This window comes from Patella vulgata, chromosome 2 (genome assembly GCF_932274485.2).
Source record: "Patella vulgata chromosome 2, xgPatVulg1.2, whole genome shotgun sequence".
NCBI classification, from domain to species: Eukaryota; Metazoa; Mollusca; class Gastropoda; family Patellidae; genus Patella; species Patella vulgata.
This window is the reverse complement of record NC_065880.2, coordinates 44,318,516-44,335,347: the sequence shown is the minus strand read 5'-3', so window position 1 is coordinate 44,335,347 and position 16,832 is coordinate 44,318,516. Positions and strand designations below refer to the sequence as shown.

The following is a 16,832-nucleotide window of genomic DNA, read 5'->3' as shown; positions in this document are numbered from 1 at the left end:
AATAGCAAAGCAGGTAACAGTACAGATTCTATACAATGAAGAGACAATCTAGGCGTCAAATTGCATTCTATCATGTCGTGAATACAAATATACAAAAGGCTGAGGATTCCTGATTTCACCAGAAAGTGTAGTCTAACCGAAAGCCACCAAAAGCCACGGGTCTGAAAGTCGGAAGACTAAGGGGAGAGAACCTTCGGGATTAAATGGAGTTATTTCCCTTGACATAATGGCGACTTTGCAAGTTCTGTGTCCTAATGGACGAAGACAAAATGTTAAAGTAACTCCGAATTCTAAGTTATTACAGGTATGAATTTGTTGTCATTCGAAGATAATGAAAGGTACAAGATTTTTGAACGATGTAGAAATTGAATGTTGGTGTCGGTTGCTCTAAACTCTATATGATTAAAAGAGCAAAATCATCTTTTATTTTACTTTCGTTTTCCCCATTTTTGTGTTCAACCATTGCTGATTGCATTGTGATTGTCGAATCATAACACTGAATTTTTATTTTGTAACAATCAAGTTTGGGTGGATTTGGGTAAATCAATGCTACCATCAGCAAGGTCATATTTTCTCAATCAAAAGTTCCACTAAAATTTACTGAGGCGTCAAAAAAGTTTGACAAGGACGAAGGAGAATATAAAACGAGACTTATGCTGTCGATCACTGGACTTGCGACTAGAATGCCCTGGGTTCGAATACAACATGGGCTAAGAAGAACCAACAGGATTTTCAACCTCAGCCTTCACTTTAAGTAGCTAAGTCTCTGACTCAGTATCATCTAAAACTATTGACATTGAAAACACGAATTATTTGTTTATTTTAATCAACCTTGATGTTGTGATCTTACTGGGAAAAGATGGGCTTCTGATATCAAATATTTAAGACAAAATAAACTTTTTACATTTGGTACACGAATCGTGTACCATAATGCGTTTCAGCGGAATTTGTAACAAGCGACCCGAGGAACGAAGTTAGACATATTCCACAAGTCATGTCAATCGGTGACTCCCATATTCTTATCTGGAGAGCATGCACAATAAATACTATCGGTGTAGACTGGAATAACCAGTCGCTAGAGATTGCCATTCGATTGAGACTTCTGGCATATTTCGCGGAATGTAACTGATTTGAAATTAGAGTAAAAAGGGAAACAATAAAATTTAAATCAGTTTATTTACATTCATATTACATTACTATATACGTTGTGACCCATTTGTCTCAATTTGTAGGTCCAAAATAATAGCGATTTAGCTCCTATAAGCTTGTTAGGAGTAGCTAGTGCAGAACGTCATGGAAAGTGTGCCATGTCGTTAAGATGAAACTAGAGGGTATATTAATTTATTTGCAAGATATTCATTCAGACAAATAACAAGAGGTACATTGCATTTACTGTGTGAGGTAAACATCTGTTAATACCTTTTTTGAATTTACTGCCTATTTATGAACATGTGTAGAATGGTGTGGTTTGTAGACCTACAGGTTTGCTTATGTGGTATGTATCGTATGCACAATGATATATTTGTTTGATTGAAGGTTTTAGAGGAAGTTTGTCAAAAGCAGGGATTCTTGCCTACTGAAGATTACAGTCTTTTGTAAGTTTGTTTTGTTTTATATTTAGAACTTCAATGTAAGGAGTTATTGTGATAGTGAATTTATTCTGTTCAATGTGTCTGTAACGTAACACTGAAATTACATTTCTTCTTTGCCTTACTGCAATATAAAGTTATAGAATTGATAGAATTTTAATTTATATATTTATAACTGCTTTAGTCTCTTTTTTGTATATCACCAGACATGTTAATGGAAGAAAAACAGTAGATCTTACACTGGCATACAGATACTCTAATCTAGCAAACAATGCTAAATTAGAATTAGTTAAAGCTAAGAGTTCCAGAGCAGAGGAAGAAGTTTTGATAGCACTACAACTTGAAGATGGAAGTCGACTTCAATCTGTTTTCAAACCATCAGTTACATTGTGGGATATTTTATCACATTGGGAGAATGAGCCTAACAGGTGAATAATTTATTAAAATTACTATACATTTTTACAAGGGTGTATATTCATTCCAAGGCAACACTAACATTACCATTTAAGGCCATACCCCTAATTACCTCATGTAAATATTTTCCCACACTTACAAGAAGCAAAAATTTTAAGAGAACACAACTCTGATAAATTTTACTGGCACATTCCTCTAAACAACATGTGAGAATTCATTTAGCACAGTAGTGATCCTTTGACAAAAAAACCCCACAAATATAAAAACCACCCTCCCACATCAGACTTTTTTGAAGAATTGTCCGAGAACCAGAATATTTTTTGTTTGGCCTAAGTAATAAAAAAACTATCATGAAAGTTCGGGTTCTATGATCAAAATGAAAGGGACATAATATATTTTAATCTTATGTTTGTTCAAATTTAGTTCACTACATGGTAAGCTGACAATGATTGATACTAGTGTAACACCTGTTAAACATCCTGTATGTATATATATGAGAGAAGAGGTAAGCAATTCCAGGCTAAATCACATCCACCATCTTCGTATGTTCAAATGTTGATTCTTCAGATCAACCCCTCCAAATTCTCTGGCATGGTTTGGAGAAAAATAACCCCTTTAGAGACTCTCGAACACAATATTCAGTGAAATCATACGGTAGACCATCAGTAAAACACATGTCAAACATTGTCAAATACAGTACCTGTCCATTTATGGTGGTTCTGTGAGTAAGACGGCTCGCTAATCTGGAGGTCCCGTATTAGATCCCTGCAATAGCCGAGGAAGTTCATCAGGATTATCCGGGGTGGTCCTCCCTTGTCATTGGTGCAGGACAGAGTACACCATATGGTCGTTTGGATGGGATGAAAGAACGAAGCCCCATGTACACATAGGGGTGCATGTGAAATATCCCTTGACTATTGAATTTGATATAAAAGAGTAGGCCAGGGAGCCTCTGTCCAGCCAAATTTTCCCTCATAGTCATAGCAAACTGTATGGCAAGTCGGACGTTAAACCCCATTTCATTTCATTTCATTTATATTGTTAACAAAAGTCTGCAGAGCAATATGATATAGAATAAAATATTTAGTGTATGAAATTCATTAAGTACTAATACAATTATCAAACTCTTCGTGTTCATCCTGATTCAATAAGTCGGTTATTAGCACAACACTATGCTTGATTACTATTTGGTAGGACATATAGTAGATATTGTTAGTGATGCTTTTGGTAAGACAACTGTCTAGTTTTATGTTAATGGAAGTGTATGTAAAAATTATGTAGATAATCAGAATTTTTAGGAATAGGCTAATTGCTGCAATATATATACATAAAAAAAATTTGGGGGAAATATTAATTAAACTGTTGTTTGTTTTCACTATGCGGTCAACAATTATGTGAAATTACTAGTCGAATTCTTATTAGAAGTACCTGCTTTATAATTTTTAGGTAATTGGTGAAATGGCTTTGAGGAATACAACTTTAAGGAAATTAGCTTTAACTGGTGGTAAAGCTGCTATAAGGTAGGAAAGGTTTTTAACATCATTTACTATATCTCTATAAATATAAAAGGTAGATTTTCTTTCTATACCAGTTGTATACATTATTTAATTCAAGAGTTTCACAGTACCATCCTTTTCAAATTCAATAAAAGTTATGGTTAATACATGGTAACAAAAATTTAAATTTTTTAGATTGGTACACAGATCGGTTGATGATGGAACATTGGCCAAAGTAATACAAGATGTGGAATTAACAAATGCTAAAAAAGCTAAACTTGAGGAAATTGCATCTCAGAAACTTATAGAACAACAAAGTGAAACAGAAAATATGTGTGTATCGGTAAATAGTGGTTCCACAGCATCTAAGTTAAATGCGGAATGTAGTTTGTCGCATGACCAGCAAGAACCAATGGAAACAGATTCTGGATCTAATACCATGCAGACATCATCTAGTGATTCATTAGCCAATGTAAATGACAGACAAACAAACTCTTCCGATTCCAATATGATAGACAGTATAAACAGTAATCAAAGTGACAGTACAATTTGTGTGCCTGATAGTCGTCCAGTTCGTGTTAATAGGGACAATAGTATCAATAGGTTATGTGAAATGAATATTCCTGGGGTTGAAATATTTACACCTCAAGATTTTGCGGACCTTACGCCAGAAGAACAAGTTGTAAGTATTTAAAGCTGTTGTAATTTGAAGGTTAATTTCAAGTCAGAAACATGCAATTACATGTACTGTTAATATGATACAATTCGAACACAGCATTAACAATAAAGGTTACTTTATGATATTAAATTTTTACAGCACAAAAATATTGTCAACTGCGGTATAAAGAGCTTCTGTGTTTTTCTAAAAAGTTACTTTATACTACTGTATGCCAGAGCTGAAAATCTACTTTGAAGCTATTAACGCTTTCTTTTCATTCAGTAACATAACTGAGTGCTTATCTTTGTGTTACTTCCAGTAGCTTCAAACCATAATTACAGATTAATCGTAGCAAAGATCTCAGTATTAAAATTATATTTGGAATCTGTTTAACCAATTCTTTACATCACATATGTAAAAAATCTGTGAATGCTGAAGTGTCTTTTAATGCAGTTTAACTGTTCATGACACAGTTTAACTGAGGACAAATCTTTTAAGTTTCTCTTCAGGTACATGTATCTCGAATTTCCTTTTAAATTCTGAATGCATGCTGTAAGCTTATTTTGTATATATTTGTAGATTGCTACAAGGTTAGCCCAGAGATTTGTACCAGGTTTAATGAGAGGTAGTAATACCAGCAGTCAGTCAATAACACAATCCAGACCACGGTCTAGTCAATATCAACCTAGTCCACAACAAAATTTTAATGAATTTAAGGTAAAAGAAGTAATAATAAATTCAAGAATCATTAAAAAGATTTGTCTATCTGTGTAAAATGGTATGAAAGCATTCATTTGAACTTTTTGAATTGAAATTCTTCTTTTCTTCCAAAAGAAAAAATGTTACTGAGTTTGCTAACTAATTAATGATTAAGATGAATTGTTTCTACAACAATAAAAATTTATTTATTAATTTTTATATTCTAGTTTCCTGAAGAGACAAAGGGAAAAGAAGTTTATAAAAATGAATTGAGGTGAATATTTTAGAGAAGAGAATCTGAATAAGATACCGTAATCTAGTAGTTACACCATGATTGAAATGTTTTGGGGGGTTTTAAATAATAAAGCCCATTATTAGTTTGATTAATATGTTTTGTATAATTCTATTTCAGTGAAGTGAAAAGAGAAGAATTTCAGGTAATTTAAATTAAGTGGCAAACTAAATAGGTTGCCTCTCTAAATAAAGGGGGGTTGGGTGGCCGAATGGTTAGCGCGTACACGATTCCCCGGTTGTACATGACAAGGAGTAGGGTCGCCTGTCCAACCTTGTGGGTTTTCTCTGTGTCCTCTGGTTTCCTCCCACTGTTAAAGATCCCTACACGCAAGTAACTTAATGAAATAAAATTGAACCATGTGTTAGTCCCGAAATGACCTAGTTTTTGTCAAGTGGATGTTAAACCCCCTTTCTCTCCCTCTCTCTCTAAATAAAGTATTATTATTATTATAATAGTTGATTTAAAATAAACTATTGATGAAAACTTGCCTGTGATTTGTTGAAAATATTACATTGTCTCCAATCAGATTAGCAAACAATTATTTGTCCACAAATGGATAATAGTCATTTGGTAGGGTAGCGTGGATTTAAGGTTTTCATTTTATTGAATACCTTTCACTGCAATGAATCAATTATTATTAAATCTTCACATAATAAAAAAAAGTATAATTATAGACTGAGTGGTCGAAATTTCAGTGAATTCTAATGAAGAGTTTTTAAGGGATCATGTTATTTTTTTCCAGTTTGATGTAAACTATTTTTTCTGTATGTTTTATAGCCATGTGATAGAGAAAGTGTATTGTATTGTGTAGAAGAAACTCTTCTTACTTCTAAAAGTGCTAGTCAAGGTTAGTAAAGATTTGTTACAATGATTGCATGCTTTGCTTATTTTGCTTACTATATTTTCTCTTGATCACTGTGTCAAATTTTATAAATCGTTAGTCCACTTCCCAAGGTCGTACGTATTTCATGGTACTTCTGAAATACACTTTCTTGGATGAAACAATTCTACATTATTTTGTCTACAATTTATATATAGTTTTTGTATCTAATTCAACCTTGCTCAAAGTATTATACATTGAGTTATGAAAGTCAAGAAGTCTTATATCATGGTAAGATAAGACAAAAATACACATTAAGAAAAAAGGCTAGATCGGAATATACAAGATTTTTGTATTTTTATCCAGATATATTCTTTAATTCTTATGATCAGTTAAGCATAATTGATTTTTTATTTCTTATATAGAATTACCGGATGATTTCTTTGAAATAAATGAAAATGATTTACGCATTATGATGACAGATCTTCAGAAAAATGTGTGAGTAAGATTTTAATATTTATTTACAGTAAAAACAGTGTTTCAGCATGACAATCAATACAAATAACTTTTTACATATTACATGATCCGTACATGGCAAATCCACACATTATTGGTGTGGTTCCTTTGTAGTCAGATCTCAACCACAAATCATGTAATCCATGATCTGTTGATAGATGACAGTGATTGGCGTTTGACGAAATAAACAGGTGGAACTACAGATTACTCAGACAATCCTTACCAAAAATCTGATGTGGGAGGAAGGTTTTTATTTTTGTGTTTTTATTTTGTCAAAGGATCACAACTGCCATACTAGGCTAAATGACTTCTCAAATACATCAACTTTCAAAGCACTACATTATCTCATCATGTTGTTTGTAGCAGTGCATGATTATCTAGTATCATTTACGATTTTTATTATCAGGGTTGCATAAATGACCCTACGCCATATTTTCTGGATTTGTTCAAATTTTGTTACAGAGCTACTGCCAGAGTTATGGCCCTTGATCACTTTGAAAAATCTTATGGACGGTCTAGAGGCTAAAATTAATATCTGATTGACTTTAAATTTATACGCAGTGTTTAAGGTCATGAGACGAAGAAGCCTATAGATTTTCAATAATTTCCAATAATTTCTGCCAGAGTTATGGCCTTTGATCACTTTGAAAAATCTTGTGGATAATTTAGATACCATAGTTATCATCTGATCGATTTTATGTTTATACACCATGTTTACACCTATATACAATTGTTTCGAACAAGTATATTGATATTCAATGATGTTTAATAACTTGAACAGCTAAATCCATGATATTAAATGTTTTGTATACTAAACGTTAGCATGGGCCAAACAAATTCTAATGATTTTCTGATAATTACTTAATGAGTTTTTACTCTTAATCAGATTTTAATGTATTATAAATGTTTCATACCAACAAAAGTAAAAATATGCGACAACTCTTGTTGACTGCCCGGATGATTTAGCTGCTGTGTGTGTATGTTTCGTTGTCTGGCAACCTATCTTTTATATATGGAGTTATGTTTCATAAAGTCCTTCATAGCTGTATTACTACTACAGAGCTCAACTGCCCACTGGTAGGGAAATGGTCAATCATACACAGAATTAGATTGGGGGAATACTGTACATGTATGTTTGCATTGTTAACTTTTACGTAACATAGTTGTTTACATTAGTGAGATGAAGAAGCCTATTTAATTTCAATAATTTCCGTTTATTACGTCTAGAGTTATGGCCCTTGTTTCACTTTGTTGAATCTTGTGAACACTCTAATGCCAAACGTTAACATCTGATCTTTGTGAAATTTATATGCATTATTTAAATTAGGGAAACAAAGAAGCCTATTGAATTTCAGTAATTTCCGTTTATTACTTCTAGAGTTATGACCCTTGTTTCACTTTGTTTAACCTTGTGAATGCTCCAACACCAAAAGTTATCCTATCTTTATGAAATTTATATACATTATTTAAATTAGTGAAACGAAGAAGCCTATTGAATTTCATCAATTTCCGTTTATTATGTCTAGAGTTATGGCCCCTGTTTCACTTTATTGAATCTTGTGAACGCTCTAACATCAAAAGTTATCTGCCAATCTGCATGAAATTTATGTGTCATTTAAATTAGTAAGAAGAAGAATCCTATTGAATTTCAGCACTTTCCGTTTATTACGTCTAGAGTTATGGCCCTTGTTTCACTCTGTTTAACCTTGTTCATGCTCGATTGATGAAAGTTATCATCCGATATGTATGAAATTTATATGCATCATTTAAATTTGTGAAACAGAGGTCTATTGAATTTCAGCAATTTCCGTCAATAATTTCAAGAGTTATGGCGGTTGTGAACCTTGTGATCATCTGATCTGTATGAAATTTATATGCATTATTTAAATTAGTAAAACGAAAAAGCCTGTCAAATTTCAACAATTTCTGTAGATTACTTGCAGAGATGAGACCCTTGTTTCAGTTTGTAGAACCTTGTGAACCCTCAAATGGCAAAAATTATAATCTGATCTGTAGGGAACTGTCTTGTAAAGGCCCCCCAATTACCTACAAAAGAATAAATATGCAACAACCCTTGTCAACCGCTCGGACGATTTAGCTGCTTTGGGAGTATGTTTCGTTGCCTGGCGACCTATCTTTGGACTGTGCTAATAGTTATGTTTCAATGATTTTGTTATTTATTTAGAGAAAACATGGAAGGTCAAGGTTTGATGACAAAAGCAATGAGACAAGCGGCGTTAGAAGCTAAATATGAAAAATATGAACGGGTGGTAATCCGAATACAATTTCCTAATAAATTGGTTCTACAGGCATTGTTTAGACCTAGGGAAACTGGTAAGACACTAAAGTTATTCTGTACACTTATTTCACAACTGTCAAAAGAAAATGGACTTTGAATGTTTTCGGTAATTAATCCATGATGTCAGAAAGTTTCGTATTATTACAGTTACTAAAAAAGTTGATTACTATTGCAATATTTGTATCTCATTTATTTCAGTTTTTGCTATTCAAAAATATGTAAAAGAGAACTTGGAAGATAAAAATATGCCATTTTATTTATGTAAGTTAGTTTCAAATTTGTCTTATACTCATACTACAGCACAACTTCATATAACCAAATCCTCCTTCAAATGCTGCTATTGGTTATCAATGTATATGAATTTGTTCTTAATGTATGTGTATTACCAAAGTCTTCACACCCAGAGTATGAATTGGTGATTAATGTATGTGTATTACTAAAGTCTTAACACCCTCAATGTGTAATGTGTGTGTATTGGTCTAGTCTAGTGTGAATTGGTAATTAATCTCATTGTCAAGTATTAGTTCATTGTCATTTTGATACAACTCACTATTTTGATACAACAAAACTATTTGATAACTTGGCAGCATTAATTTATAAAGAATTTAATTTTGTTAGAGATACCATTCCTCCTAAAAATATTTAATTGCTCCTAAAACTATTTAATTTTATTACAGACACCACTCCTCCTAAAATTATTTTAAAAGATAAAAGCCAGACATTGTTGCAGGTGAGTACTTGAGTAGAATTTATTATCACGGAGAAATGGATTGAAAACAACTTTAACCTTTTCAATATTGAAGTTTGATTGACTGTATATTCCATTTTATGAATATCACCATGACAATAAATAGTAAACTAGGATTTTATAAAGATGAAAAGATAAAGTAGAATGTTCAAACTTGAAGATTTTCATTAGGTGAATATTTTGGTTGAGTTTGTTTATACACATTTTCTGCGTAGGCTAAGTAGAGATTATCATTTAGAAGATGATAACTTGCTATAGATCTTCATTCGGTGAATATCTTGACCGAGTTCAAAGATTAAAGCAATTTGAGATATTGATACAGTAACAGTAATGAGAATTTTCTGCTTGGATTAAGCAGTGATAAATAATGGTGATGCTAGCTGCTATATAACAAAATAAAGTAATTAATGAGTGTCAGCTATATATTTGGGGATTAAGGTGAGGAACATCAAGCTCACTGTTGTTCTTAGCGTTTAACGTCCGCTTCCACCGAAGGTGATATCGCAGACAAGTTCATTTTAATGATCTTAGCGCACGCGCAGGGGTCTTTTGCTGTGAGAGGAAACCGGAGTACCCGGAGTAAACCCACGAGGTTGAGAAGGCGCCCCTATCTCCAAGCCACATACGCTCACACCTGGGATCGAAACCACAGCCGCAAGCCAGAGGTGACCGGCCAACTAGAGGTCGAAGCGTGACACTCTAGACCACTAGGCCATCCCAACCCCCCTCAAGCTCACTGTCAGATTGTTACTCTTATGGTTAAATTAATGAATATCTTAATATTTTAGTTAGAAAAACTTGTTTGCTTTTTTTTTCTCCTTTAGGCAAACCTTGTTCCAGCAACTTTGATATATTTTGGAACTGAAACAGAGCATGGTATGCAATATTTCTTTAAATAATATTTTGCCAAACCAGCACTGAGCTACAGACGATTTAAATTTAAGAATCATACTCATTGTTTAGTGGTTTTCAAAAAGTTTAATGATCCATTGTGCAAATAAGTTTGATAATTAGATGAGTTTAAGGTTACTTCAAATAGGAAATTATTGAAAATTAATTGCATTTAAGTGAAAGAAATGTTCCCAGCTGTAAGAAATATAAAGATAAAATAGTGTCTTGGTGCAAACTTTGTAATTATTTCCCTTTATTCAACTATGGCAGTAAGGTGAATGGGTTATAGTTTTTTTATAGCTATACATTCACTTTGAGCAAGACAAGACATGTTTATATATATATATATAGATATCTGCTTCTTGCCCCTTGCCCTCTCCCCTTCCCCCCTCCTTCTTTTCCCAAAACCTTGTGAACACAACAGAGGCTACAATTTTTAATAGATAGTTTTCATATTCGGTGTGAAGCATGGGAGGATAAGCCCTATTGATTTTCGATGTTCTTTGTCCATCTCTTACAAATGTAGTTGTATCTTGTATTGCAAAGGATTGTTTTATTTTATCATCAAACATTCTTGGCAAACTCACCATTGGTAAACTAGTGGTTTTTACACCGAGAAACAGGGTAAATGAATCATGAGAATATACCAGTTAAAGCATTGTAAAATGTATATGTTTCAGATAATTTTATAACTCCAGCTATGATAAGTTCTATATCACCAAGAATAAAAGCTGAAGAATTGGCAGCCAAATGGTAAAATATCAATTACTTAGTAGTATTGTACTATTGATACTTCACTATGCAACAAAATGTAATAAAACCCTACCAGTTAACAGTGAACAATTTAAAAACATGCCAGATTAATTTTCTCTGCATTTTCAAACAATCAATGCCTTGTTCTATAAATGTTGTTTATATCAATCAAACTTGGCAAAATATTCTATGTTCAATTTTTTAAAAATTTCAGAAAACAGCCATAGAAAAAGTTGAAAATAATCACAATTTCTTAAAATTAAATGAAGTTTGTCTGTTTTAATACTGTGTAAATTGTGATTTGAATCACATTAACAATGCAAAATGTCTTTTAAATGTCACATGGTGTATCTAGATTGGTGTGTGTCTAGACCAGTACTGTGGATCTAGAAATGAACTGTACGGCTGTTTAACCATTACTCAGTGAAGATGCATATGTTGTAGTAGTACAGAAAATAATATATAATTGCTGTATTTAGGCCATATGTGACAACAATTAAGATTTCCTTGGGTGTGTGTTTTTAATTCATCTTTTCTAATGCATTGTCATGGAATTATGTTGTCTTTATTTACAGGTTACAATCAGACAATATGTCATCCTCATCAAAAACTGAATGGAGAGCTCGTCCTTCAACTAGTTCTACTGGTGGTGCATCAACTAGTAGTACTGGTGGTGAAGAAAAAAAGGTGCCAAAATGGCTGAAACTTGGTTAGTATCAGTAGTAACAAAATAAAAATGTCTTTCATTAAAAAAAAAAAAAAAAAAAATTAGACACAAATTAAAACAAACTACAAAATCTGTTGCAATGAAAAATGCCATTCAGTCTTGTTATTGGTCTATGCATCCATGACACTTTTTGCATAACTGATTCAAAAACTGATTCATTTCTGATTTTATTTTCAGGTAAAAAATGAGTGAGAAGAAGACGGGATCCATGAAACGTAACATTAAGGCTTTCGAATTTGTTTTTATTAAAGGAAAGAGAATTATCAACTTTTTATATTGTCCAGCTTCATGTAATTATGTTGTACATAATTAAAACGAACTATGACAGCCTAAAAGTTTTGACTATTTTGGCTAACTTTCTCAAAAAAAGCTTATTCAAGACCTAATTGTTATATTGTTAAATGAACTATTAATTATACTGTATGTTATTAAATTCAAACTGCAAATATTTGTACAAAATGGAAATAAATTATGCTTTCAGACTTATTTCAGATTATATTTGCAACTTGTGTAAAGAATTCTTCATTAGTCAAATAATCCCTTGAATTAATGTTGATTTTTTAACAAGGTATTCCAAAGATAACGGCAACAAATTTGCATACTAGTCAGCTCTCGCCATTATTCCTTGATTACAATATGATTAGGTCATCAAGACTGTTCTGCCCCGACAGGGCTAATGAAGATGGGCATATGCCATACAGTGTGCTGTGAAGGAAATTTTGCCCAAACAGCAGCACTACAGCCTACTCTTATATCAAATTCCAAGTGTCACAGATTCTCTTACGTGCACGCCGGTGTGTACACAGGACCTCAGGGGAACCACACCGGAAAATCCAGATGAAGTTTCTCACTGAGCCACTGGGCTCCCCTCCTTTCCTGAAAGTAAGTTCCTGTGTATAAATTGGTTGTAGAGATAAAAGATCCCTTTGTAATTGGAATTTGAAAAAGAGCTGGAAGAAATTCCACTGTTCAAGAAAAATTCTTTCCCCCACGGCCCAACATTTCACAAGTAACCATAGAGAGAGAGAGAGAAATGGGGTGTAACGTCCTCTTGACACAAACTAGGTCATTTAAAGAATAACGTGGAGAATAATCAACCTATTACAAGGGGTTTTTTTTCAATTTTATTTATTGGGCACATGGGAGTTAGGTAGCCATATGGTCTAACATATGCACTTTAGATCATAAGGTCTGTCAATGAGTGGCTTGGTTTCGATTCCCAGCTTGTACATGACAAGAAATAGGGTAACCTGTACTACCTCATGGGTTTTCCCTGGGTTCTCCGGTTTCCTTTCACTGCTAAAGAATTCTATGAGCAAGTGAATCATTGAAATAAAATTGAGCCATATGTTAGTCCCAGAATGACCTAGTTTGTGCCAAATGGACAATAAACACGGTTTCTCTCCCATGGGGCCCAAATACAAAGTTGTATTTGCACTTACATGGTAACCTGTCCAACCTCATGGGTTTTCTTTCCACAGTTAAAACCACACTGACCAGCAGTGAATATTCGCTAGGCCTCTACAATCACTGATAAGGAAGACATCTATGCTACTTAATGAGCCACAAATATTAACTTTTTTCCTCCGACCAATTAAATTCCAAAACATTTTTTTTTATGTAATAGAAAAATAAATAAAGACTTTGACGTATTTGTAGGTAACAATTATTTCCTATTTAGTGTAAATGGGTATTAAAATGAGTAAACGACACCATTCTGCCTGAAACAGTAACGTCTTATGTAAACAATGCATGAGCCAATGATTGACGCGGTGTGATGAGACGTCACATGTTGAAGGTATTCATCTTTTATAGAGATATTAGAAGACTTTTGTAATCCTCTGTGAAACAGGTGGAGTTACAACCCCTTATGCACAAGCAAATCTGAAATAAAATTGAGCCATGCTAGTCCCAAAATTACCTATTTTGTGTCAAGTGGACAATAAACACAATTTCTTTCAAATTAAAATCACTTTACAAATTTACTTTTACACAATATATTGTAATCTAACCAACATTTTTTCAACGCAATATTCTTCCAGGATGAGTTACATTTACATCAACAACTGTATTCCAAAGGGATATAACCCTACATGTATAACCATCTTGTCCAGAAACATTCCCAAAATCGTTTTTCATAATCCACTACAATACAGATCCCTGTATACTAATATAGACAATTTGAATTAGTTATAAAGTTCAGATGATCTAAAAAATAATGCCAACTTCAAACAAAATATGTCTTATAACATACAAACTAAAATTTACATTAATTACACATTTTGTATAATAAAAGTACTCATTTTCAACATATTCTATTTACGTTATCTATTCTTTATACGCCCACATTTTCATGCGGACGTATTATGCCGTCGCCCCTGTCCATCCGTCCACAATTTGTTTGTGGACACTCTACAGGTCACAATTTTTATCCGATTTTGTTTGAACTTGAGATATAGGTCTATCTTCTGAAGATCTCAGTTCCTTTCGATATTGGCATATGTATCCGAACATGACTTCATGGATTATGGCCCCAGATTGTATGAAAAACCACGTTTTTAGCTTGTGGACCCTCTACAGTTCACAATTAGTATCCAATTTAAAAAAACATTCTAATATATCACCGTTACATCGTAATGTCGGTTGAGTTCCAATTTCATGAAAATCTGACAAAAACTGTAGGAAAAAATGGCTGCCCCTTGTACGCAAATCGTGTAAAAGTATATACCTAGCAGGTGGACACTCTAGAGGTCACAATTTCTATCCGATTTTGATGAAACTTAAATTAAATATATCTTTATATCCCAAGTATCTCATTCCCTTTCGATATTCGTGCATTTCAGACCATAACTTCCTGGATAATGGCCCCTGATTGTACGAAAAATCACTTTTATTTTTAGCTTGTTCTCTATCCATCTCTTGCAAAATGTGGGCGTATCTTGCCTGACAACTGCTGGTTTACCATTATAGCGAGAACTTTCAACTCTTCATCTAATCGCCCATAATGTATCCTTAATTATGGCCCCTTTTTTAATCTTGTGAAGGCTCTATAATAAATTGATGTTCACTGTTCAGATTAGAACTATTGAACCTTTAAGCCTTAACAGTAGGCTTTACAAGTCCTTCTCATTGTCTACGATATATCACCCTTGGTGGAAGTGGAGTAAACTCTAGGAATGAACAAATGAACCAACAAGTCATTCTCCCATCCACTTTAAATTTATGTTCATTGTTTGGATTATTACCTGTACCGGTATGGTTTTTTGGGGGTTTTTTTTTATTATTAGGCTATTATTATTTTGGGTGATTGGCAAGCGCAACCCATTTTTTGATAAATAAAGATGTGACAGATATCATTTTTATTTAAAGCACAAATATAAAATTTATGTGTTTGTAATCCATTTGATCGATACCTTACCACGATGGATTTCAAATAATTTGGTAAGAGTTGTACTTGTATATCTCCGCATTTTAAAAGATTGAACGTCACAATTGCTAGGTCATGCTATGTGAAACAAGAACTGTGATTTTCCCGTCTTTCACATGGAACTGGGTCTAATTTTCACATGTCGGAAGTTGCAGGAAAGATATTTTTAAATATGGCGGATTTCGAAAATGTTAATACTGGTACCCGGGTTGTCAGATTTCGTGTATTCTAGCTGTTCTATGGTAACACAGAAGGCATTTATAATAATCAATAATCATGGAGTCCAATAAACACTAGGCCTATAGTGTAACGTCGACTTCACAACGTCAATGTCAAAAATGAAAGATCGCGTGTCACCGAGCAGGCGACGTCGCCATAATGACAATGTAATAAATAAAATAATAATTCTTGCTGTCTAAAAGTCCAATGTGAAATATTTAAATACTGTGGCATATCTCATCAATGCCTTAAAGCGATAATTTCACATTTTTAAGTTATATTTTTAAAATGTATTAAACTAAAGCCTTAAAATAGATGGTATAAACAGTCCAACCCTGTTAAAGAATAATCCTATAATTCACTATTGCCAGTTGAGAAATTGGCAAAAATATCATTTTCAACCTCAAATTCAAACGTTTGAAGATAGCTATTCCATTGGGGGGTGGGGGGAATAGAAAAACAAGGGAGGTAATTGTGTTATTATTTCCGGGGTGAATGATTTTTAAGTGTGAGAATTTCACATTTTTAAGTTATATTTTTAAAATGTATTAAACTAAAGCCTTAAAATAGATGGTATCTATAAACAGTCCTACCTTGTTAAAGAATAATCCTATAATTCACTATTGCCAGTTGAGAAATTGGCAAAAATATCATTTTCAACCTCAAATTCAAACGTTTGAAGATAGCTATTCTAGCTATTCCATGGGGGGGGGGGGGGGGAATAGAAAAACAAGGGATGTAATTGTGTTATTATTTCCGGGGTGAATGATTTTTAAGTGTGAGAATGATACCTATGACCGTATAGCCTAATAGTCGAGTTGACAACCTATTGAGCAAAAGACATAGAAATAATTATATTTTGACTTTCTTAGAAAATATGAAATTCTCGCTTTAAATGTATGACAATGCCTGCTCTGTAGGACAGAAGAGTTCATTGACATTTCTGTGATTTTTTTTTGATTTTTTTTTTTTATGAACCATTACATTACCGGTACTGCGCATTAGGTAGGGTGTTCAGATATAAGAAGAATGAATTTTATGTCAAGATCCCCAACTAATAAAAGACCAAGTAGAAATACATTTTGTATGAAGCCCTAGTCCAATGGGTATGCATTGTGTACAATGGCTGTTCTACCACTTAATTTCTACAATTTCAATAAGCCTGGTCTTTGTATTTCATGTTTAAATACAATCATCATTGATATCTATACACTAAGTGTGAGTGGTGTCTTCTGTAATGCATTTACTTAATATTTCTATAGAATATATAACGGAACAATA

General features: G+C 33.2%; 1 protein-coding gene across 1 annotated transcript; it reads left to right on the top strand.

Annotated features, from left to right (window-relative positions):
- The first annotated feature begins 34 nt into the window (after positions 1–34).
- LOC126810315 (tether containing UBX domain for GLUT4) lies at positions 35–12,391 on the top strand. The gene is made up of 18 exons (XM_050535311.2): positions 35–304; positions 1,537–1,595; positions 1,796–2,017; positions 2,427–2,508; positions 3,450–3,523; positions 3,695–4,181; positions 4,737–4,874; positions 5,084–5,130; positions 5,269–5,293; positions 5,929–5,998; positions 6,397–6,469; positions 8,673–8,821; positions 8,985–9,047; positions 9,464–9,516; positions 10,359–10,410; positions 11,106–11,178; positions 11,754–11,887; positions 12,083–12,391. The coding sequence occupies exons 1-18, from the start codon at positions 227–229 to the stop codon at positions 12,091–12,093; spliced, it is 1,890 nt and encodes a 629-aa protein (XP_050391268.1). The 5' UTR covers positions 35–226; the 3' UTR covers positions 12,094–12,391.
- The last annotated feature ends 4,441 nt before the right edge of the window (positions 12,392–16,832 follow it).

Coding starts and splice junctions, on each gene's coding strand:
- LOC126810315 (XM_050535311.2), top strand. CDS start 227: ATGGCGACTTTGCAAGTTCTGTGTCCTAATGGACGAAGACAAAATGTT. Junction 4,875..5,083: donor AAAATTTTAATGAATTTAAG/GTAAAAGAAGTA, acceptor TTTATATTCTAG/TTTCCTGAAGAGACAAAGGG. Junction 5,999..6,396: donor TTCTAAAAGTGCTAGTCAAG/GTTAGTAAAGAT, acceptor TTTCTTATATAG/AATTACCGGATGATTTCTTT.